This window comes from Monodon monoceros, unplaced genomic scaffold (genome assembly GCF_005190385.1).
Source record: "Monodon monoceros isolate NGI ecotype Baffin Bay Population unplaced genomic scaffold, NGI_Narwhal_1 Super_Scaffold_16, whole genome shotgun sequence".
In the NCBI taxonomy this organism is placed as follows: Eukaryota; Metazoa; Chordata; class Mammalia; order Artiodactyla; family Monodontidae; genus Monodon; species Monodon monoceros.
Genome location: NW_021703772.1, coordinates 94,141,387 through 94,164,704, shown reverse-complemented (window position 1 = coordinate 94,164,704; position 23,318 = coordinate 94,141,387). Strand labels below are relative to the sequence as shown.

General features: G+C 37.5%; 1 protein-coding gene across 5 annotated transcripts in view; it reads left to right on the top strand.

Annotated features, from left to right (window-relative positions):
* The window catches only part of ACMSD (aminocarboxymuconate semialdehyde decarboxylase), a 64,484-nt gene extending 43,438 nt beyond the window's left edge, over window positions 1-21,046 (top strand). For 3 of the 5 annotated variants that reach the window (XM_029226158.1, XM_029226159.1, XM_029226157.1), the window contains 2 exons: window positions 13,850-13,948; window positions 18,584-21,046. In XM_029226158.1, the coding sequence (XP_029081991.1) occupies window positions 13,850-13,948; window positions 18,584-18,646 (162 nt within the window). In that variant the 3' untranslated portion in view covers window positions 18,647-21,046. Of the gene's footprint in view, window positions 1-13,849; window positions 15,451-18,583 lie in introns of those variants that run through there. The other 2 variants (XM_029226156.1, XM_029226155.1) reach the window with 2 other exon arrangements.
* Window positions 21,047-23,318: the final 2,272 nt, after the last annotated feature.

Here is a 23,318-nt window from a genome sequence, read left to right as displayed (position 1 = left end):
GACTGAACCAAAAGAGACTATCAATAAACAGATAGAAATTATAACATGAAACCAAATAAAAATTCTAGACCTGAAAAGTACAATAACTTTAATGAAAAATTCACTAGAGGGTCATATACCTGATAAGAGACTTGTATCCAAATATATAAAGTACTCTATATGAATAGCTAACAAGCACTTGTAAAGATGTTCAGCATCACTGGTCATTAGGAAAAGGCAAATCAAAACCACAATGAGATACCAATTCTCATCCTTACCAAGATCACTATAATTTTTTTTAAAAAGTGGAAAATGTTGACAAGAATGTGAAGATATTGGAACTCTTGTACATTGCTGGTTGGAATATAAAATGGTGCAGCTGCTGTGGAAAACAGTTTAGCAAATCTATAAAAAGTTAACCACAGAATTAGCATGTCCCAACAATGCCACTCCTGTGTCTATACCCCAAAGAACTGAAAACAGGTTTTCAAGCAAATGCTTGTACACAAATGTTCATAACAGCATTATTTGCAATAGCCAAAAGGTAGAAACAACCCAAATGTCCATCAACAGATGGATGAATAAACAAAATGTTGTATATCCATACAATGGAATATTATATTCAGCCATAAAAAGAAATGATATACTGATACACACTATAACATGAATGGACCTTGAAAACATGCTAAGTGAAAGAAGTCAGACATAAAGGTCACGTACTGTATGATTCCATTTATATGAAAAATCTACTATAGATAAACCCACAGAAACACGAAGCAGAATAGTGGTTGCCGGGGGTGGGTGGGAATGGAGAGTGACTTCTTAATGTGCATAAGGTCTCCTCTGAGAGTGTGAAAATGTCTTAGAACAAGATAGTGGTGATGGTTGCACAACTCTGTGAATGTACTAAATGTCACCACGGTATACACTTTACAATGGTTATTTTTTTTTTTTTTTTTTTTTGCGGTACCGGGGCCTCTCACTGTTGGGGCCTCTCCCATTGTGGAGCACAGGCTCCGGACACGCAGGCTCAGCGGCCATGGCTCACGGGCCCAGCCGCTCCGCGGCATGTGGGATCTTCCCGGACCGGGGCACGAACCTGTGTCCCCTGCATCGGCAGGCAGACTCTCAACCACTGCGCCACCAGGGAAGCCCTACAATGGTTAATTTTTATGTTATGTGAATTTCACCTCAATTTTTTTAAAAAATGAAGAGGCCTTTCTCTGCAAGATAGACTTTCAACCACCCAAACCAAAATATCTATTCATATGTTCTTTTATTTTTAAAAGAGAAACCAGAAACACCTGTTCCACAAAATAGAAAGTATTTTATCTTAGAGTAAAATAAATTGTTCACTTTTAGAAGTAACAATGTTATTTTGGGACATTTTATGCCCCAGTTTTTACCGTAGGCATACATGTGATCTTGTCTTGGGCATTTGATCTGTGGGTTAGAAAATGAACCTAAACTAGAGACCGGTCAGGCCCAAAAGCCAAAGTTTTTTCTCCATTCCTTTTCCAGGCCATCTACCTCTTTAACATTCAGGACTGCTCTATTCAGCTATTCTAAAGGGTTAACATGATCTGGAAGCAATGAAAAGGTCCTTTAACACCAAAGACTTGATTATGTGTAGGGCTAGTGGGGGCAGTGGAGTATACCCTGTGAATTTTAAGTATTTCCACCCTGACTTGACATTTAAATGTATTTTAACATTCTGTCTGTAAGTATTCTGGTTAAGTGATGTTTTCTGTGTGCTGCAGTCCTCAACAGAGTGGAACCCTTTTTGATGCCTGTAAGATTCCTGAGAACAAGAATATAACTTACTACCTTCTCACGAAGTTGTGGGATGTGAGAAACAGTTCAAGTCCTGGCTCTACTGCTTGTTAGCTGGGTGACCTTTAATATCAAGTCACTTACCCTCTCAGCCTCAGTTTCCTCAACTGTAAAATGGAGATGATAACCAGACAAAGTTGATGGGAGAGGCTAATATAACACGATGCCAAAGGACTGTACAAATGTTAGTGCTCTATGCACAGTAGGTGTTAATATTTGTAACTTATGTAATGATCTTGTGGGTATGAGGCTAATCTTACCCTGCACTGATTGAATTAAATCAGGCTCCTTAGTGAGGAAATTATGTCTCAGGGAACAAACTGAATCCTTGATATACTAGAAGGTCTGTAATAACTATGTTATAATAGAGGTGTGTTGTATTTACTGCAAAATGCTACTAATGAAATATGCTAAATGAGAAGACAGTTAATCGTTCCTTTTCCAGAAGACAAATGAATTCTCTTCCACTATTTGAGTTTCTTCAGTAAGCCACATCTTTCAGTGCTTGCAACATTCCCTGAAAATGTGAAAAAGTTAATGCATCCCAGCAGATGAGCAGTTTCTTTCTTTTCCCTGGCAGGAATATTAATTACTATTATTATCAGCTCAGTAAGTCTTTGACTTCATAGGGAGTGTGTGCAGCTGGCTTTGGGAAGGAAAATGCACATTGGGGCAGTGTTGGTGTGGAGAAATCAATCAGGATTATCCACTGCTTTCCTGCCTAATAAAGGAAGCCAGTGGCTGTTGAAAAGGTATAATTTTAGGACCCTAGAAGAGGCAGCCACACTACCTAAAATGCCTACCATTAGAATTATTCCTCTGGGTTTAATAGAGTCTTTAGAAAGGTCCTACTAAAATGTAGATGTTGTCAAATATTACAGTAGCACAGATGTCCTTAAAAATTGGTTCATGATTATGGTCAATCCCAAGGGAACAGAATCCTGGATCACAGACAAGAAGGAAGAAGAAGGAAGAAAGTTCTAGCTTTTGGGAGGCCAGGAACAGGTATGCTACTTGGGAGCCTGAGATGTCACAAGAGTCTTGGGTATACCAGAGAGCTTGGATCAGTGAGAAATGAGGCAATAGTCATCCAAGGCCATATGCTACGCTTCCTTAACCAGGACTCTGCATCCATTTAAATCACAATTTGCAGTTATAACAGGTGGTAGAAATACCAATACAAAAAGTATTTTTACGACTTCCCTGGTGGCGCAGTGGTTAAGAATCCGCCTGCCAATGCAGGGGACACGGGTTCGAGCCCTGGTCCGGGAAGATCCAACATGCCGCGGAGCAGCTAAGCCCGTGCGCCACAACTACTGGACCTGTGCTCTAGAGCCCACGAGCCACAACTACTGAGCCTGTGTGCCACAACTACTGAAGCCTGCGTGCCTAGAGCCTGTGCTCCAGAACAAGAGAAGCCACCTTCTCTTGGCAATGAGAAGCCTGTGCACCGAAACGAAGAGTAGGCCCTGCTCGCCGCAACTAGAGAAAGCCCGCACGTAGCAACGAAGACCCAACGCCACCAAAAATAAGTAAATTAAACATTTATAAAAAAAAATTTTTTTTTAAACTCAAGAAGTGTTTATTAAGCATCTATCAAGTAAGGACTGGTATCAAGTGATGGAGTATGTGACCTTTATCCTCTAGGACCGTTTGCCTCTTAAGGAATCTCTTCTCCCCACCCTTTCCCTGCTACTATCCCTTCTCTGAACAAGAAATGCAGTTAACAAGAACTTCACTTCCAGGTTTTTTATGCCTACTTCCCTCTCCCTTAAGAAATCACTAGCAAGTTAGAAATGGTCAAAAGTTTATCAGAAGATATCAATAAAAGGTATATAGATAGATAACAGGTATGAAAAATTTACAAACCAGATTATCACAAGTGGATAATTAACCTCCTATGGAGAGGAGTTGTGAACAGTAGCTATTAAATAATAATTAAATACTGCCAAACTATAAGTTTGGTGTTCTACAATAGGCTTTCAAACTCAAGTTAGGTGAACAGGGAAGTGTCTTAACCAGGAAGAATGAATTGCAGAGGAGTGGTTTTCATTTCGGCTTTAAAATCGTTTGCTTTCTTCTCATTAGAACAGAACAGACCCCTCCCCGCTTAAAATGTATTTATATCTGAGAAGGCCATAATACTGGGAATGGAAGAATTCCTGACTAGAAAGAAAAATTATTTTCTAGATTTCAATTTCATGTTAATGTGATTGACAAATGTAATGTAAGCATGGGACTTTTTAAAATTATGTTGTGTTTTGGAATTGTAAACAACTTTTAGCAAGAGGAGTAGAAATAAGGACAAATGAACCTCCAGGGAATACCAAGCAGGCAGTTCGCACAGATGTGAGGAGACATAACTTTGGGTCTTTAGGGCTTCTACCAGCAGGTGTATTTGCTTGGTTTTAATACAGTACATGAATACAGGAATCTAGAGATAGAGTTGTGAGTCTATCGTGGCCTTCCTCTAAATTTTATTATATACTTCCCCACATTATTTCATGTAAATGTATTCATAAAACCTAGGAAAATCCTTTTTTTCTAGTAGAAATCAAAGAATCATTTATCCTCAGCTCAAATTGAGAGCATTTATACATTTAATATTTCAGGCCTAGTAACAATCAGACTTTCCTCTTTTGTACATTCAAGCCTTCATTCCTTCAACACACAAAGCCACTCTCAGATTGATTATAAGCATAGGTCAGAGTTTTATTTCAAACAAAGAGGCTTTCTGAAAAGCCCAATTCAAAGATTCTATCTTGGCAGAGACATTTCATGGGGAAAAATGGTTAGACAACTATTGTTAGACTGGATTTTAAAAAAGAAGGAGATGACTATCTAGTTAAGGACAATTAGCCTTTTTGCATTATTGGTTAAAGTTCTTAGACTAGTTTCAAGACTAATAGTCAATTGAGTGGAGGGGCAATTTCCTAGGAGGGGCTTTTAAGCTCATTAAAGTCTATCAAAAAATTGCTCAAGTATTTTATCAATAATGCTAAACTATGTTTGGTGACAGATGTTGACTAGACTTGTGGTGATCATTTCGCAGCATATACAAATATCAAATCATTGTATTATACAGCTGAAACTAATATAATATGGTATGTCAATTATACCTCAGTAAAAAAGTATAGGTTTAAATGCTTCTATTAGAAAAAGAAGAAATGTGTAAAATCAGTGATTTATGATTCCACTTTAAGAAACTAGAAGGAGAAAAGTAAACTAAAAAAGTAAGCAGACAGAAAGAAAGAAAAAATAGAGATAAGAGCCAAAATCAAAGAACAGAAATAAGACAAGAGAGACACACACACATACAGTTCCACATCAGCAATAACTGTCAGGAAGAAAATCATTACTGAATGATAAAACCAGTGGGTGAAAGTTTGATAAGGAACAAGATATTTATGTGATCTTAAAGTGTCTCCCCACAAATTACTTACTAATCATGAAGGAAAAAAATAGCCTTTATAGGAAAAAAACCTGGTGGGTCCCAACTTAAGTAAATGATCAAACATCACCAATACTGGGACAAACTGGTAACATGTACCCCTGATATGATGCAGTGAAAAAGACACAACATCACTTCTGTAAAATTTCTACCCCCAATGCATAATTTGTATGTAATCATGAGGAAAGATCAAAAAAACACAAACTGACATTCTATAAAATTCTATAAAATAGAATAGAGGGACATTCTATAAAATAACTGGACTGTAGTCTTCTTCAAAAATATCCAAGTCAAGAGTGACAAAAAAAAAAAAATTACCTGTTCCAAATTAAGGGAAACTTTGGAGACATGGTAACTAAATTTAATGTAATTATCAACTGGATCTTGGACCAGGAAAAAATAACTAGCTATGAAGCACACTGTTGGGATAACTGACAAAGTCTGAGTATGGACTGGTGATGTTATATATATGTGTGTGTATATATATATATGTGTGTGTGTGTGTGTATATATATATAATAACATTGATATAATGTTATTATATATATCAACTTATAAATTTTCTGATTTTAAGAACTGTACTATGGTTACACAAGAAAACGTCTTTTTTCTTAGGAATAAACTCTAATTTATTTAGGAGTAAGGGGCCATAATGTCTCCAACTTGCATACAGTTCAGAAAAATGTGTGTTTCTGTATAGATACACAAATATCTATACAGAGAAAATAATAAAGAAAAGGGGGCAAAACATAAACAATTGGTGAATCTGGGTAAAGGTTATATGGCAGATCCCTGAATTAGCCTGCAACATTTCTATCTGTCTAATCATTTGAAATTCTGTCAAAATAAAAAGTTGTCCACCACATTAATTAATCAATTAAAAATATGAGTTTGGGGCTGGATAGGACATGCCAACCAGAGGGTAAACCTAGTAAAGTGAGAAAACTATAAAGATTTTGGTATAACTGGAACACAGTGTGACTCATGCAGGATTCCAGCAGAAAATAAGATCGCATCCTGAATTGAGAAAACTAGAGAAAAAAATTAATAAATGGATTATTTACAAAGGTATGGAAAGCTCCATTACCATTCTGGGCCAAAAGACAGAGAGGGCTCTGTGAAAAGGGCCTGCTAACAGGAGCCAAGATTTTTAGTTGGAGCCAAGTTGATGACTCCAAAGGGAGGGATCTGGGGCATAAACACTTTCCTCCATTCTCTAATCTCCTGCCTATGTTGCCCATTAGTTAAACCCAACTAGAAACCTGAGGTCAAGGAAGCCTGTTGTACAGTACAGACAGGTCAGCTTCCAGGGGACAAACAGGAGTAAAAATAGATATCCAGAGAGCAAGTGGATGGGATGTGAGGGGGTGAGGGAGGAGAGTAAGAGAATGCAAAAGTGAGAACAAGAGAATGAGAATGAACATGATGTTGCATAAATATGAAGATGAGGACTTCAACATTAGATAACATGCTGCATTTTAATTGCCTGTAAGGCAGCCAAGTGGAAGTGTCCAGCAGGCAGCCATATACCCAGGACTTGAGGCTTAGGAACTAGATCTTTGTTTATGGATGAGACTGCCCAAGCAGCACAAATAGAGTGATAATCAAAGACGAGAGAAACCCAAGCTAAGAGATATGTGTAGTCAACACTTAACATTCTTTCACCATTCATCTACTTTTTCATCCTGTGCATCTGTTTTTCTCTCCATCACTCCACTGAAAGTGCACTTAATAAGGCTGCCAAATCCAACAGAGACTCTTTAGTCCTTATCTTTTTCATCCTCTTCTAAAGCATTACTTATTAAACACTTTCTCCTTCAAATATCTCTCATTGCATTTTTTTCTAATACCACTTTTTTTCTGTCTCTCCTTCTCTGCCTCACTGGCTCTCTCTGCTTGTGGACATTCTCCCTCTGTCTTGCATTCCTGCAAGCACTCCACCCCCAGTATTGATGTTCCCTATGGCTCTAGCCTTAGCCCTCAGTAAAAACTATGGAGGCCAGTAGGCAGTAGAAGACATATATATATATATATTTATATTTATATTTATATATTTATTTATATTTATATATCTTTTTTTTTTCAGTATGCGGGCCTCTCACTGTTGTGGCCTCTCCCATTGCGGAGCACAGGCTCCAGACGCGCAGGCTCAGCGGCCATGGCTCGCAGGCCCAGCTGCTCTGCGGCATGTGGGATCTTCCCGGACCGGGGCACGAACCCGTGTCCCCTACATCGGCAGGTGGACTCTCAACCACTGTGCCACCAGGGAAGCCCTAGAAGACATATTTAAAGCTCACGCACACACAAAAACCTGTTCATCAAAAACCCTATATCCAGGGCTTCCCTGGTGGTGTAGTGGTTAAGAATCTGCCTGCCAATGCAGGGGACACAGTTTCAAGCCCTGGTCCGCAAATATCCCACATGCCGCGGAGCAACTAAGCCCGTGCACCACAACTACTGAGCCTGTGCTCTAGAGCCCGCGAGCCACAACTACTGAAGCCCATGTGCCTAGAGCCCGTGCTCCACAACAAGAGAAGCCACCACAGTGAGAAGCCCGTGCAATGCGACAAAGAGTAGCCCCCGCTCGCCGCAACTAGGGAAAGCCCACACACAGCAATGAAGACCCAATGTAGCCAAAAATAAATAAATAAATCTATAAAAACAAACAAACAAACAAAAAACTCTATATCCAGCAAAACTATCCTCCAAGAATGAGGAGAAATGAAGATATTCTCAAATAAACATAAGTCAAGAGAATTCAATGCTAGTAGACTTGCCATACAAGAAATGCTAGAGGATGTCCTTCAGACTGAAATGAAATGACACTAGACAGAGAAGAAATCACAATGGAAATTAGAAAATATTTAATACGAATATAATATAAAACAAAACTTTCCAAAACTCATGAAATGCAGCTAAAGCAGGGCTTAGTAGAAAATTTATAGCTCTAAAATACCTATATTGAAAAAGAAGAAAGATCTCAAATCAATAGCCTGTATGTCCACCTTAAGAAACTAGAAAAAGAAGAGTAAGCTAAACCCAAAACAAGCATAAGAAAGGAAATAGCAGATACTAAAGCAGTTATAAAAGAAATAGAGAATAGAAAAACAATAAGAAAATCAATAAAATCAAAACTTGGGTCTTTGAGAAGATCAACAAAATTAGCAAACCTTTAGCTAGACTGACCAAGAAATAAACAGATAAGATTCAATTGTTAAAATTAGAAATGAAAGAGGAGGGTATTACTAGAGACCTTACAGAAATAAAAAGAATTATAAGAAAAAATATGAGCAACTGTGTGCTAACAAATTTGATAGCCTAAATGAAATGAAGAAATTCCTAGAAAGACTACAGAAACTGACTCAAGAAGAAATAGAAAATCTGAATAAACCTATAATAAGTAAAGAGATTGAATCAGTGATTTTAAAACGTCCACAAAGAAAAGCCCAGGACTAGATGGCTTTACTGCTGAATTGTATCAAATTTTTAAAAAAGAATTACAACCAATCATTCACAAACTCTTCAAAAAAGTACAAAAGAAAGCAACACTTCTTAGTTTATTCTATGAGGCCAGCATACTCCAAAACCAGAAAAAGAAATCACAAGAAAACTACAGACCAATATCCCTTATGAATACAGGTGTGAATTTCCTCAACAATATTTATTAAACTGAATCTAGCAACACATAATAAGAATTATACGCCATGATCAATTGAGATTTATCCCACAGATGCAAGATTGTTTCAACACACAAAAATCAGTCAATACACCATATTAATAAAGGACAAAAACTACATGATCATCTCAATAAATGCAGGAAAAGCACTCGACAAACTGATAGTCTTTCATGATGAAAACACTCAAAAAGGAGTACAAAGGAACTTCCTCAACCTGATAAAGAACGTCTATGAAAAACCCACAACTAATATCGTGCCTAATGGTAAAAGATTGAAAGGTTCTGCTCTTACCACTTATATTCAGCATTGTACTGGAGATTGTAGCCAGGGAAATTAAGCAAGAAAAATAAATAAAAGGCATAAAAATTGGAAAGGAAGAAGCAAAATTATTTGCAGATGACATGACCCTGTATACACAAAATCCTAGAGAATCCACAAATAAACCATCAGGGCTAATAAACAGATTCAGTAAGGTTGTAGGATAAATATACAAAATATATACAACACATACAAGATAAATATATGAAAATTACCTGTATTTCTATACACTAGCATTGAATAATCCATAAATGAAATTGAGGAGACAATTCCATTTACAATGGCATCAAGAAGAATAAAATACTTGGGAGTAAATTCAACTAAAGAAGTGTAAGATTTGGACACTAAATTACAAAACATTGTTGAAGAAAATTAAAGAAGACCTAAATAATAAAAGACATCCCATGTTCATTGGTTGGAAAATTTAATATTGTTAAACGGCAATACTTCTCACACTGATCTATAGATTCAATGCAATCCCTATCAAAAATCCAGGGTTTTCTTGTTTGCTTTTTTATTTTTGCAGGAATTGACAAGCTGATCCTAAAATTCATATGGAAATGCAAGGGACCCAGAATGGCCAAAATGATTTTGAAAAAGAAGAACAAAATTGGAGGACTCACAGTCCCAATTTCAAAATTTTCTACATAGATACATACAGTAATCAAAACTGTGTGGTAGTGGCTTAAAGACAGACATAAAGATAACTTATTTTGAACAAAGGTACCAGTACAATTCAATGAAGAAAGAATAGTCTCTTCAATGTATTATAGTGGGATAACTGAATATCCACATACAGAAAAATAATAATAATAAAGTTGGATCTCTTCTTTACACTCAAAATACACAAAAGTTAACTCAAAATCGACCAAAGACCTAAAGGGAAAAGCTTAAACTACAAACTCTTAGAAGAAAACATAGTTGTAAATCTTAGTGACCTTTTAGGCAATAATTTCTTGCATATGACGCCAAAACCACAAGCAACTAAAGAAAATAGATTAACTTCATTAAAATTTAAAAATTTGTGCTTCAAAAGATACAACCAGTGAAAAGACAGCCCACAGAATGAAGAAAATAGTTGTAAATCATACATCTGATAAGTCTCTAGTATTCAGAAAATATACAGAACTCTTACAACTCAACAATAAAAAGGAAACACGTGGGCCTGAATAGACACCAAGGATATAAATAGATATTTCTCCAAAGACATACAAATGGCCAATAAGCACATGGAAAGATGTTCAATGTAATTAGTCATTACAGAAATGCAAATCAAAATCACAGTGAGATACCACTTTGTACCCACCATGATAGCCATCATCAAAAAGATGAATAATGACAAGTGTTGGTGAGGATTTGGAGAAATTGGGACCCTCATACATTGCTGTTGGGAATGTAGAATGCTGCAACCACTGTGAAAAATAGTTTCTCAAAATGTTAAACATGGACTTACCATATGATCCAGCAACCCCACTCCTACGTATATACCCAGGAGAAGTGAAAACGTGTTCATACAAAAACTCCTCTGTACACAATTGTTCAGAGAAACAATATCATAACACCCAAAAAGTAGAAACAACTCACATGTCCATCATCTGATGAATGGATAAACAACAATGTGGTATATCTATACAATGGAATATTATTTGGCCCAGAAAGGAATGAAGTACTGATTCAGGCTACAACATGGATAAACCTTGAAAACAATATACTAAGAGAAAAGAAGGCAACATACTGTTTGATTCCATTCATATGAAATGTCAGAAGAGGCAATTCCATGGACCTCCTTTACAGAAGGTAAATTAGTGTTTTCCAGGGTCTGGAAGGAGGTAACAAGGAGTGCCTGCTAATGAGTACGGGGTTTACTTTGGGGTGATAAAAATGTTCTGGAATTAGATAGTGGGAATGATTACACAAATTCATGAATATATGAAGACCCACTGAACTGTACACTTTAATAAAGGGTGAATTTTATGGTATGTGAATTATATCTCAAAAAAAGAAGCGGGGGGATCTCCTACACCCCTGAATCCTAGTCTTCATTGGTGGAGACAACTAATGTTACTTGTTTCTTGGCTACCATTCGTGAAATAGACTTTATACATACAAACATATATTTGTGTGTCTATAGATCCCTTAGTAGAAACAGAAGTATGAGCATAGCAAATACACTGTCCTAGATTTTGTTTTCCCCCCTTCACGATATAACTTCAAGATCATTCCTCTTTTTTTAATTAATTAATTTTTTATTGAAGTATAGTTGATTTACAATGTTGTGTTACTTTCTGCTGTACAGCAAAGTGAGTCAGTTATACATATACATATATCCATTCTTTTTAGATTCTATTCCCATATAGGCCATTACAGAGTATTGAATAGAGTTCCCTGCACTACACAGTAGGTTCTTATTATTTTATATATACTAGTATGTATATGTCAATCCCAATCTCCCAGTTTATCCCTTCCCCCTCTTTCTCCCTTGATAACCATAAGTTTGTTTTCTACATCTGTGACTCAATTTCTGTTTTGTAAATAGGTTCATTTGTACCATTTTTTTAGATTCCACATATAAGTGATATCATATGCTATTTGAATTAACTTTAGTAAATTCCATATGACAGTTATTACACTGTATTTTCTCAATTACAAGATCATGTCTTTTTTTCTTATTAATCAATTTTTTATTGGAGTACAGTTGATTTAAAATGTTGTTTTAGTTTCTGCTGTACGAGATCATTCCTCTTTATAATATAACTTGGTGATTATTTCATTACAGCACATGCAAGTATCCTTCATTCCTTTTTATTTTTGGATATGCTATAATTTAGTTTGATAGTCTTTTGCTGCTACAATAGTGTTGCAATTAACTTCCTTGATGTATTTCCATTACATGCATATGGGTGGGATACTTTCTAGAAGTAAAATTTCTGGTTGAAAATATGTTCTTATTTTGATAGATGGATTTATTATTGATTATTGATTTAATGTCTCTCTTACTAGATTATGAGTTTCTTAAGGAGAGGGAACATTTCTATTTTTTTCCCCCAAATTTGTTCATTTATCACTGTATACTATTCCATTACAAAAATATATCATATTCTTATTCATTGTACTTTTAAAAAATTATAGTTAATTTACAATGTTAGATTCATTTCAGGTATACAACATAGTGATTCGATATATTTCTATACATTACAAATGAATCACCACAATAAGTCTAGTAACCAACTGTCATCATACAAAGTTGTGTTTTTTTTTTTTTTTTTTGAGTTACGCGGGCCTCTCACTGTTGTGGCCTCTCCCATTGCGGAGCACAGGCTCCGGACGCGCAGGCTCAGCGGCCATGGCTCACGGGCCTAGCCACTCCGCGGCATGTGGGATCTTCCCAGACCGGGGCACGAACCCGTGTCCCCTGCATCGGCAGGCGGACTCTCAACCACTGCGCCACCAGGGAAGCCCCAAAGTTTTTTTTTTTTGCTGCTTCTGCACTGGGACTTGGAGCAAGCGAGTTTTTGCACCTGCCCTTTAAGGATGGAGTCTCAGTTTCCAGCCTCTAGCTCTCCTAAACATAACACCCACTGGTTTTCAAAGCCAGGTATTTTGGGTGCTTGCCTTCCCAGTGCAGGACCACCAGGCTGGTGAACTCAGTGTGAGACTTGGACCCCTTGATCCTCAGGGAGGACCTCCACAGTTGTCATTTTCCTCCTGCTTATGGGTCACCATGCCAGGAATGTGGGTCTTGACAGTCCACGTCTCCACCCCGCTACCTGTCAAGTTGTGGTTCTTTCTTTATATCTTTAGTTATGGAAAAAATCTTTTCTGCTAGCCATCGGGTCATTCTCAGAGATAGTTGGCCTGTAAGTAGCTGTAACTTAGGTGTGACAGGAGCTGAGCTCAAGATCTTCCTACTCTGCCATCTTGATCTTTCTCTATCCTCATTTCTGTTTTGTTGACCAATCTAGCAATCTAGATTTTAGCACATTGCTTGACATAGTGCTTTACTTATTTGTAGACAGACAAGCCTGTGTGCTTTATTGTACAAAGTGTCAAATAGAATTTCAAAGCTACATCATTAAAAAGCAAACAACAATCTAGTTTATAGAGATGGTAATTGTTTGGGGGGGTTGGTTGGTTTTTGTTTGTTTCTTTTCTTTTCATCCAGTTGTTTGTTATGTTTTCCTTTTAAACTCCAGTATATTTTCAAAAATTGTGCAGGTCAACTGCAATGCATCATTTTAAGAAATATAGAATCCTTAATTTCATCTGAAGACATCAGCATGTTTTATTAAATAAACGCCTGCTTCTTATATTTGAGTATTCTGCATTTCAGTTACTTAAAAAAAACAAGGGAAGATGGGGGTTGATTTGCAGCTTTAAGAGACCTAATAGCGGCACCTGCTGGAGAAAATGTCAGAATAAGTTTTGAAGCCATTAAATCTTAAAAATTTTAGATCAGTTTGTTTCTGTTAATCAGGAAGAAATTTGTTATTTTACCATAGGAGTGCTTGTAATATGTAAATATAATTAAGTTTACAAGAGGTTCTTTGATGTTCTGCAAAATTAGAGATAAAAGTGTTTTTTCCTTTTTCAGGATAAAGTCATTTTGGGAACCGATTACCCCTTTCCACTAGGTGAGCTGGAACCTGGGAAACTGATAGAATCCATGGAAGAATTTGATGCAGAAACAAAGGTATGTGCCTTTTACTTCATGATCTTCTTCCTGAATTTTCCTGCTCTAATTGTGTTTGATTTCAGAGCACTTTGCTATGTGATAGCAAAGAACAGAGAAATCGTTACACTTAATATTCCTAGAACTGTTACTTGATCTCCAGAAATAGCTTGACCTATTAAAGGGCAAAGGAAAGTTAAAATGCTGAAAGTCAATCTAGTACAACTAAATTCATAAAGCCAAAAAAGAAAACGGTAAAGAAGCACATTATAATAATATATTTAGATTTGCATGTTAGATGAATGAGAGAAATGTCTAAATTTTTCCTTTAATGTTTCTGGTACAAATCTACCAATCTCAAAAGTTGTAATGATTCTAGTTATTTGGATATTGAGACTAAAGTCTTGATTAACAGAACTCAAGGATCCAGAACCCTCAAGTAACTGGATTTTTTTTTTTCTTTTAGCATTTGACTTTTAGAGTGGCTAAATGTGCCTTAATGCTGCCACTGCCATTCTGCCCCTCAGGCTCCTGAACGAAAATGAGGTTAAAATGAGACGCAGTGTCCCCAGATTTCCTCTTTTGCCATCCCCTTCCCATCCCACACCCACCCCCAACAAAACAAGTTTTTCCTAAGACTTCACTGCCAATTACTACCAGGGGACAGGGATGGCCAAAAATGAAAACATGGGGATATATAAATTCTTAACAAATCTTACAAAAGTTTTAGTCATAGTCCTTTTGTATAAGTCTTGGCTTTCTTCTAAACTAGAATCCAAAATTTCTCTTCAACTCTAATTCTCTGCTTTAATTTTTAAGGATATATTAGCTCATCACATCTTCTCAGTAGGCTTGAAGTACATGAACAGATGCCAACAAGGGTCCTTTTTCTTTTTTTTAGATTTATTTTTTATTTTAGGCTGCGTAGGATCTTAGTTGTGGCACTAAGGATCTTGACTGAGGCATATGGGATCGTTCGTTGCGGCACACGAGCTCTTCCTTGTGGTGTACAGGGCTTTTCTCTAGTTGTGGCGCACAGGCTCCAGGGCGTGTGGGCTCTGCAGTTGTGGCACAAAGGTTCCACAGAACGTGGGCTCTGTAGTTTGTGGCACGCAGGCTCCCTAGTTGAGGCGCGTGAGCTCAGTAGTTGCAGTGCGTGGGTTTAATTGCCCCATGGCATGTGGGATCGTAGTTCCTTGACCAGGGATCGAACCTGCGTCCCCTGCATTGTAAGGTGGATTCTTTACCACTAGACCACCAGGGAAGTCCCAAGGGTCCATTTTGACATATACTAGTTGCAAGTTATTGACTGGGAGACCTCAGACTGCTTTAAACAGGAAGTTTCTCCTTTGGCACTTACCCACCTTAAGGCACTAAAAGTCTTGAATTGTTAAATATATACTTATTAAAGTAGTAAGCAATAGTAAGTTTTTTAACTTTTTATATCAAAGGTTTTATATCAAAGGTTGAGAAATGAAAAACTTTCTATAACATTAACCAAAATTAAACTGAAACCAGATTACCCCAAGAATCCTGATTAAGATTTTAATGGAATAATAATAATTATTATTACATGCCTTTTGTTATTTAATTTTATGTGCTTATCACTTTCAAGTTTTCAGAAAATCTTGAATAAAAATTTTATATTGTCACAAATTCATGACATTCTGTATAAGGTTACTCATTATAACACTGTTTGTAATAAAACTAAAAACAATCTACAGGGGAATAAATAAATAATAACATATCCATACAATGGATTCTATACAGCCATAAAAAAATATTAAGAATCGATTTCTAAGATATATTAAGTTAAGCAAGGTGCAAAAACTGCATATAGTATACTTCCATTTGTGTATGGTATACTATCCATTTGTGAAAAAAATTATAAACCTACATATAAATGCATAAAATATTTCTGGAAGAAGGACAAGAAACTGATAACTCTGGAAAGAAAAAATAGTGGTTGGGTAGCACTAGTGAAAGGAAATGTGCATTTTTATACCTTTTGAATTTTGAGCCACATGAAGGTAAAATTTCACTAAAAAGTTTTAAATGAAATAAATAAATCCATTTGATGAGCACAACCAGCCTGGGAGATAGGCAAATGCATTCCACCATGTAGATGCAGAGGAGAAAAACAAGACTTGGGGGTTGAGTGATTTGCCAAAAGGGATATAACTGCTGGATTACAGCACATGGACCCAACCCCAAATCTCCAGACTCCAGGATCAGGTTTCCATCCAACACACCAAAATGTATCTCCTTCAAAGGATACTCAGTACCAACCTATTTTATTATTTTTATTTATTTATTTTTATTTGGCTGCATTGGGTCTTCGTTGCTGCTTGCTGGCTTTCTCTAGTGGCAGCGAGTGGGGGATACTCTTCGTTGCGGTGTGCGGGCTTCTCATTGCAGTGGCTTCTCTTGTTGTGGCTCACGGGCTCCAGGGCACAGGCTCAGTAGTTGTGGCGCACGAGCTCAGTAGTTGTGGCTCGTGGGCTCTAGAGCACAGGCTCAGTAGTTGTGGTGCATGGGCTTAGTTGCTCCACGGCATGTGGGATCCCCCCGGACCAGGGCTCGAATCCACATCTCCTGCACTGCCAGGCAGATTTCCAGCCACTGCGACACCAGGGAAGCCCCCCAACCTATTTTTTTAAAAGAAATTTATTTATTTATTTTTGGCTGCCTTGGGTCTTGGTTGCTACGTGCGGGCTTTCTCTAGTTGTGGTGAGCAGGGGCTACTCTTTGTTGTGGTGCGCAGGTTTCTCATTGCAGTGGCTTCTCTTGTTGCAGAGCACGGGCTCTAGGCACACGGGCTTCAGTAGCTGTGGCACGTGGGCTCAGTAGTTGTGGCACACGGTCTTAGTTGCTCTGCAGCATGTGGGATCTTCCCGGACCAGGGCTCAAACCCGTGTCCCCTGCATTGGCAGGCGGATTCTTAACCACTGCACCACCAGGGAAGCCCCACCCAACCTATTTTAAAAAGCAAATAGTTTCTCACAGCAGCAACAGTCATTTCTGAATCTTCCTTTAGAGGAGGATGGCCCAAGTGTGAATCTGGGAAGAACCCTGAATAAGAGGTCCCTGCCTCAAATTACCCACTCTGCAAGGCTGTGTGAGAACCCTGAAGTGGTCATGATATATAGATACACACTAATGGTACGGATATTACACGACACCATACATGTTTCCTTCCACCCTCAATTACATACCTGCCTTTTGCAAGCGGGATATATATCAATTAGGGTATCACAAAATTACCCCTCAAAACACAGGAGTTCTTTCTGTGGAGATGATCTAATCTATAGCTGGGGAGAGAGTGAAAAAAAACTTGGCAGTCTTTTTCTCATGTGAAATTTATAAATGTACATACTTGTACGATTTTCTGAGACTCTTCATCTGTATCACGTTTCTTGCTCCAAAAGAGCTTACTTTTTATTCAGGGCCATGTGAAAGGACAACACATACACCAAGAAGGTGGTAGGTGGCTAGATGACTTCTGGGCACTCTTTCCAACTGTCTTATCTTACAGACCTAAAACTCACTGGAGGGTCCTGTAAAAAGAAAGTCATTTTCCTAAGAGGGTTTTCCCTGTTGTAATTCTCCTCCCCTCCTCCCACAACCAAGTTTCAAACTTAGATTTCAAATAGAGGACAAAGGGGGAACTGAAAGCAGTTAGTTAAAAGGTACAAACTTCCAGTTACAAGATAAATAAGTACTAGGGTTGTAATGTACAACATGATAAATATAATTAATGCTGCTATATGTTATATATGAAAGTTATTAAGAAACTAAATCCTAAGAGTTCTCATCCCAAGGAAAAAAATATTTTTTTCTGTTTCTTTAATGTATCTATACGACATGATGGATGTTCACTAAACTTATTGTGATCATTTCATGATGTACATAAGTCAAATCATTATGTTGTACACCTTAAACTTATATAGTGTTCTATATCAATTATATCTCAATAAAACTGGAAGAAAAAAAAGAACTTCATTCCTTTTGGGGCCTGAATATTCCATTTATGTTTATACCACATTTAAAAATCTATTCATCTGTTGATGTATGCTTAGGTTGTTTCCATCTTTTGGCTGCTGTGAACATTCACATACAAGTATCTGAGTCCCTGTTTTTAATTCTTTTGGCTGTATAACTAGGAGTAGAATTGTTGGGTCATATCGTAATTCTGTTTCTAATATATTTAAACTTATCATTCTATTATGTTGTATAAAAAGCATTCGCAGAAATCTTTCACTAGGAACTGTTATTACAAAAATAAGCATAAAACAAATATACATTTTATACGTTACTTATAACATAAATACATATTTACATGTTTCAAAATTCAAAAAAATCCATTTTTTGTCCATGATTGTCAACATATTTGAGAAATAGGGAAAATAATAAAAGCACAAATATACCACACACCGTTTATATTTTTGCTTTTAAAAGACTGTTCCAAACAAATATATGAATATAATTTGAAAAACAGTGAGGTGAAACATGGGTCAAGAGATTCATTGTTTAACCTGCTAATATTTTTCTCTCACACTGGGGAATTGAGTTTTTAAAAACCTGATGAAGACACTTACTAAGTACTTTAAAACAACCATTAAATAATGCTTTAAAATAAAATCTTTTCTTTTTCAGGATAAACTCAAAGCTGGCAATGCTCTAAAATTTTTGGGTCTTGAGAGAAAACAATTTGAATGACTGAATTTACTACAAAGGCAAATTTCAAGAAGATATTTTATTTTTGTTTTTGTTTTTAAATATGTATCACTTATGTATCACTAAAATCCTATTTTGAACACTTTTATCTAGAAATAGAATATATATCCTAAATTGTTCAAACAAAAATGACTCGTGCTTTTATTCAGAAAAGCAGTACATTATTTCATGTGCAAATCAAAAATAATTTTCCCAGTGCCTTTTAAATTAATGTCAGAAATAAAAAGCAAAATGTCATTAATGATTTATATGGAAAAAATAACAGATTCATCCCAGAGCGTTCAGGTAGGTTCTACTTTGAGCAAATATATGTTCATAGGGCCCAAATAAACTGTTTTTATTCACTTTAACACCTTCCATTAGCCCAGAAGTGGGCTGGGAGTGCTTTAGGCTCCAAAAAAATAAATGATATACATATCCCATAACATCTAGGAGCTTACAGCCCAATTAAGGAGGCAAGACACATGTTCATGGAATAATAACTAAGCAATAAAACATGCGTGTCACAGAAGTTTCAGTAAGAAAAATTCATTTGGCTTCAAACTTTGGGCAGATCTTCACAGAAGCTGGAACTTGGGCTGAGTCTATATGGATGGATAAGGCATGTTTAGGTTTGGAAGATAGGAAATAGATAGGAAGGCAAAACTATGGGAACATAGTTCCCATATGAATGAGAACTTATCTATTCTGGAGAAAAGTTTCAGTATGTAATTTACTTTTACGGAAGCTCTTTTAATTTAAAATACACAGCAGAATGTTTAAAGAAGGCTGTAGAGACTGAGCAGGGCAATACCAGGGTAGCCTTGTTCTACTCACTTCATTTCTGGTCATCCCACCTGGACTGCTGAAAATGAACTTGGTCCTGGGAAGGGTGATGAACGTCTGTGGTTCATGTTCCTCTGGCTGAATTCTAAAATCAAATATAATTTTTCTAAATTACCCTCTTGCTTCAGTTTCATTCATACTTCTTTTCCCTTCCATTAGTCCAGAAAATCAAGTTGAGTACTGGCATGTGATTTGTACTGATTTAATTTTTGCTAAACTACACCCATCCCGTTATTTTTTCTTCATTTATTTAGTCTGTAACTCCATCTCTTTCTTGCTACTCCTGTTGCTTTCTAGGACTTTACCCACCCACCACTCTGTTACTCCAATCTGCCTAAAAAGAAAAACAAAATGGTGCAAAACAGCAACATGAAGCATGTGTTATTATTCTTTTCCTTCCCCATTCTTTGGGGAAAATATCTGTTCCTTTTCAAATAATATATATTTGAGCACTGTTAACACAGTGTTTAATGATTGTGTTATTATGAAAAGTAACTTGATCATCTCATTTAGTATCATAGATCTATAGATACATAGTTTAAATAGATACCGGGTATATTCATAGTCAGAGTATTTATATGATGTGCCAGTACTGTAGGACAGTTCCAGACACTGGGGATATAGAAGTTAACAAAAAGGATAAAATTCCTTCTCTGATGAAGCCTACAATCTGGAGGGTAAGAAACATAAATAAATGAAGGAGGACAAAGAAAGGAGGAATGGAGAGTGAGAGGGAGGGAGGGAGGAAGGAAGGAAGGGAGGGAGGGAAGGAAGAAAGAGAGGGAATTCTTCTCATACTGATAAACATTATGCAGAAATGAAAACAAGGAAATGTATAGAGTGACTAGGGGAAGGATGGGAGATAAAACATTGAGCTGTGAGGCCAGAGAACACCACTTTAAAGAGGACTTTGAACTAAGACTCGACCAGTAGAAAGAGCGAGCCATGGAGAAGAGTCTTGCGGGCAAAGGCTGGAGCAGCAAAGGCTCTGAGGCAGAAAAGAGCTGTGGCAGAGCTTGTGAGCAAGGGGGAGAGAAGTAGCGACAAAGCGGAAAAGCTGGCCAGATAAGCAGGCCAAGGTCAAGTTTAGATTTTCATATTAAGTTTTATAGGAAGCCATTGGAGTGTTTTTAAAATAGGTTTGTGACATGCTGTGACTTAGGTTTAAAAAAACACATTAGCAGCTGTGTAGAAAATTATTTAAAGGGGTCAAGAATGGTACTAGGGAGACTAGGCAAGAAATGATGGTGACTTGGGCAAGAGTAGTAGAAAGGGGATGTGAGATGGGGCTGTAGGGAGAAGCAACAGCACTTGATAAATGTGAGAACAAGGGGAGATGGGAAGGAAAGAAATCAAGGCTGATACCCAGGTGCCTGTCTGTTATGTGTGAGTGCACCACAGTTTGTTCAATCAGTCTCCTACATTCAAACATTACATGTAATTTTCCAATATTTTGCAATTACAAACAACACTGCAATAAAATTAGGTTCATTTCTTACAGCAAACATAAGGACAACTCCAACTTCGATTTGATCAAAGATTAACTCTAAGATAAAATGAAACTATGCAGATGCAAGAAAAGATGAGAAAATTCCTCTTTAATCCGAATGTAAAGAAGGGCTTTCTTTCCTTTTTTCTAAAATTTATTTATTTTATTTATTTATTTTTGGCTGCGTTGGATCTTCGTTGCTGCACGTGGGCTTTCTCTAGTTGCAGTGAGCGGGGGCTATTCTTCGTTGCGGTTCACGGGCTTCTCGTTGCAGTGGCTTCTCTTGTTGTGCAGCACGGGCTCTAGGGGCATGGGTTTCAGTAGTCATGGCACGTGGGCTTAGTAGTTGTGGCTTGTGGGCTCTAGAGTGCAGGCTGAGTAGTTGTGGTGCACAGGATTAGTTACTCGGCGGCATGTGGGATCTTCCTGGACCAGGGTTCGAACCGTATCCCCTGCATTGGCAGGCGGATTCCTAACCATTGCGCCACCAGGGAAGCCCAAGAAGGGCTTTCTAATGATGTCTTTTCTGTGCAATAACTCTGGGGACCTTTAGCCTCTGAAATGTAGCTAAAGGTATTAAACTCATCCATACCTTAGACACAGATGCCTTGACTCCTAGTTTTTTTCACTAGAGCAGCTAAGCAGATTTATTTTACCATCATGAGGAAGAGTGGGAAAAACAGATTTAGGAAGAAAGAGAATCAATAGTTCTACTGTGGGCTTCCTTGGTGGCGCAGTGGTTGAGAGTCCGCCCGCCGATGCAGGGGACATGGGTTCGTGCCCCGGTCCGGGAGTATCCCACATGCCGCGTAGCGGTTGGGCCCGTGAGCCATGGCCGCTGAGCCTGCGCGTCCGGAGTCTGTGCTCCGCAACGGGAGAGGCCACAACAGTGAGAGGCCCGCTTACCACAAAAAAAAAAATATATATATATATATATATATATATATATATATATAGTTCTACTGTTGGACTTGTTATATTTCAGATGTGTCTTAGACATTTAAGTAGGAATGTCCAGTAAGCAGTTAGGTATATTACTCTGGAGACTTCAAGAGGGAAGCTGCGGAGAGGCCATCAGTGTACAAAAGGTATTTAAAAAAATAAGACTGGATGAAATCACTGAGAGAAAAAGTAGAGCAGAGAACCAAAAGAACCCAGGACAAATACCTGGGATTCAGCAGCATGTGGAAGTCGGATGGAGGTAGCCAGCATTGAAAACTGAGTAGTGCCCAGTAAGGTAGGAGGAAAACCAGAAAAATGTGGTATTCAGAAGTAACGGGGAGACAATGTTTCAACAAGTCCTAACAGCTTTAGGCATTAAAAAAAAAAAAAAAAAAAAGCTACAATACTGTGATACTTTACAGAATCATATGCCCCCAATATAACTCAATCCCTTTATCCCAAAAAAGTTCCACTTCCTATAGTCCCAACTCTGATTAATGGCATCACCCAGTCACCAAAATTCTCTCCTTCACCCATATCAAACCTGACATTAACTCTGATAGATTCTGCCATTTTAACATATATCTTTCACTTCTTATCTATTCTTTCTTCCCTAACGCTCCCAACTAAATTCAGGTCCTCAAGTTTCAGCAGGACTATTGAAATAATCTCTTATGTATACCCCTGCCTCTTGGCTTAGTCTGGGTACAATCCATCTTCCATACTGTGGCCAGAGAAAATTTTCCAAAGTATGTATCTGATCATATTGCTTTCTCTCTCTCTCTCTCTCCTTCAAAATTCCTCAGGACCTAAAGTGATGGTTTCTAGGCTTTGGGATTTCATTAATCAGTACCTCCCCCTTTGAAAAACTGTACTGATATCTCTAATAGAACATACTTCTCATTTTGGATTGCAGCTGCTATCTTCCCACTGGCCTGGGACTTCCTTGAGAGCAGAAACTATGACTTCATTCACTTATGCACTCATTCACATACATTCAACAATATTTATTGAGGGTCTATTATGCGCCAAGAACCACACTAGGTCCTGGGATGATGTAAGTAAAAACAAACACAGTTCCTGTCCTCAATTGTGTTTATAATCTAGTTAGGGAGACATGTATCAAATAAGCAACAAATTAATATAAAACTTCTACCATCACCAGAGCTATGAAGGAGAAACACACAGTGTATAGAGAGCTTAAAATAAGGGATTTGAGCCAATCAGAGTTGGGGAGACAATTTTCAGAAGTGTTGCTTGAGCTGGGATCTGAAGAGCAGACAAGAGCTAAAAGGTAGAGAGGCAAAGATGAGAGTGAAAAATATCTGAGGCAGAGGAATAAGAAATAAGACCACAGTAAGAAATAACACCACTGGGGCTGGAGGTGAGAAAGCAAGA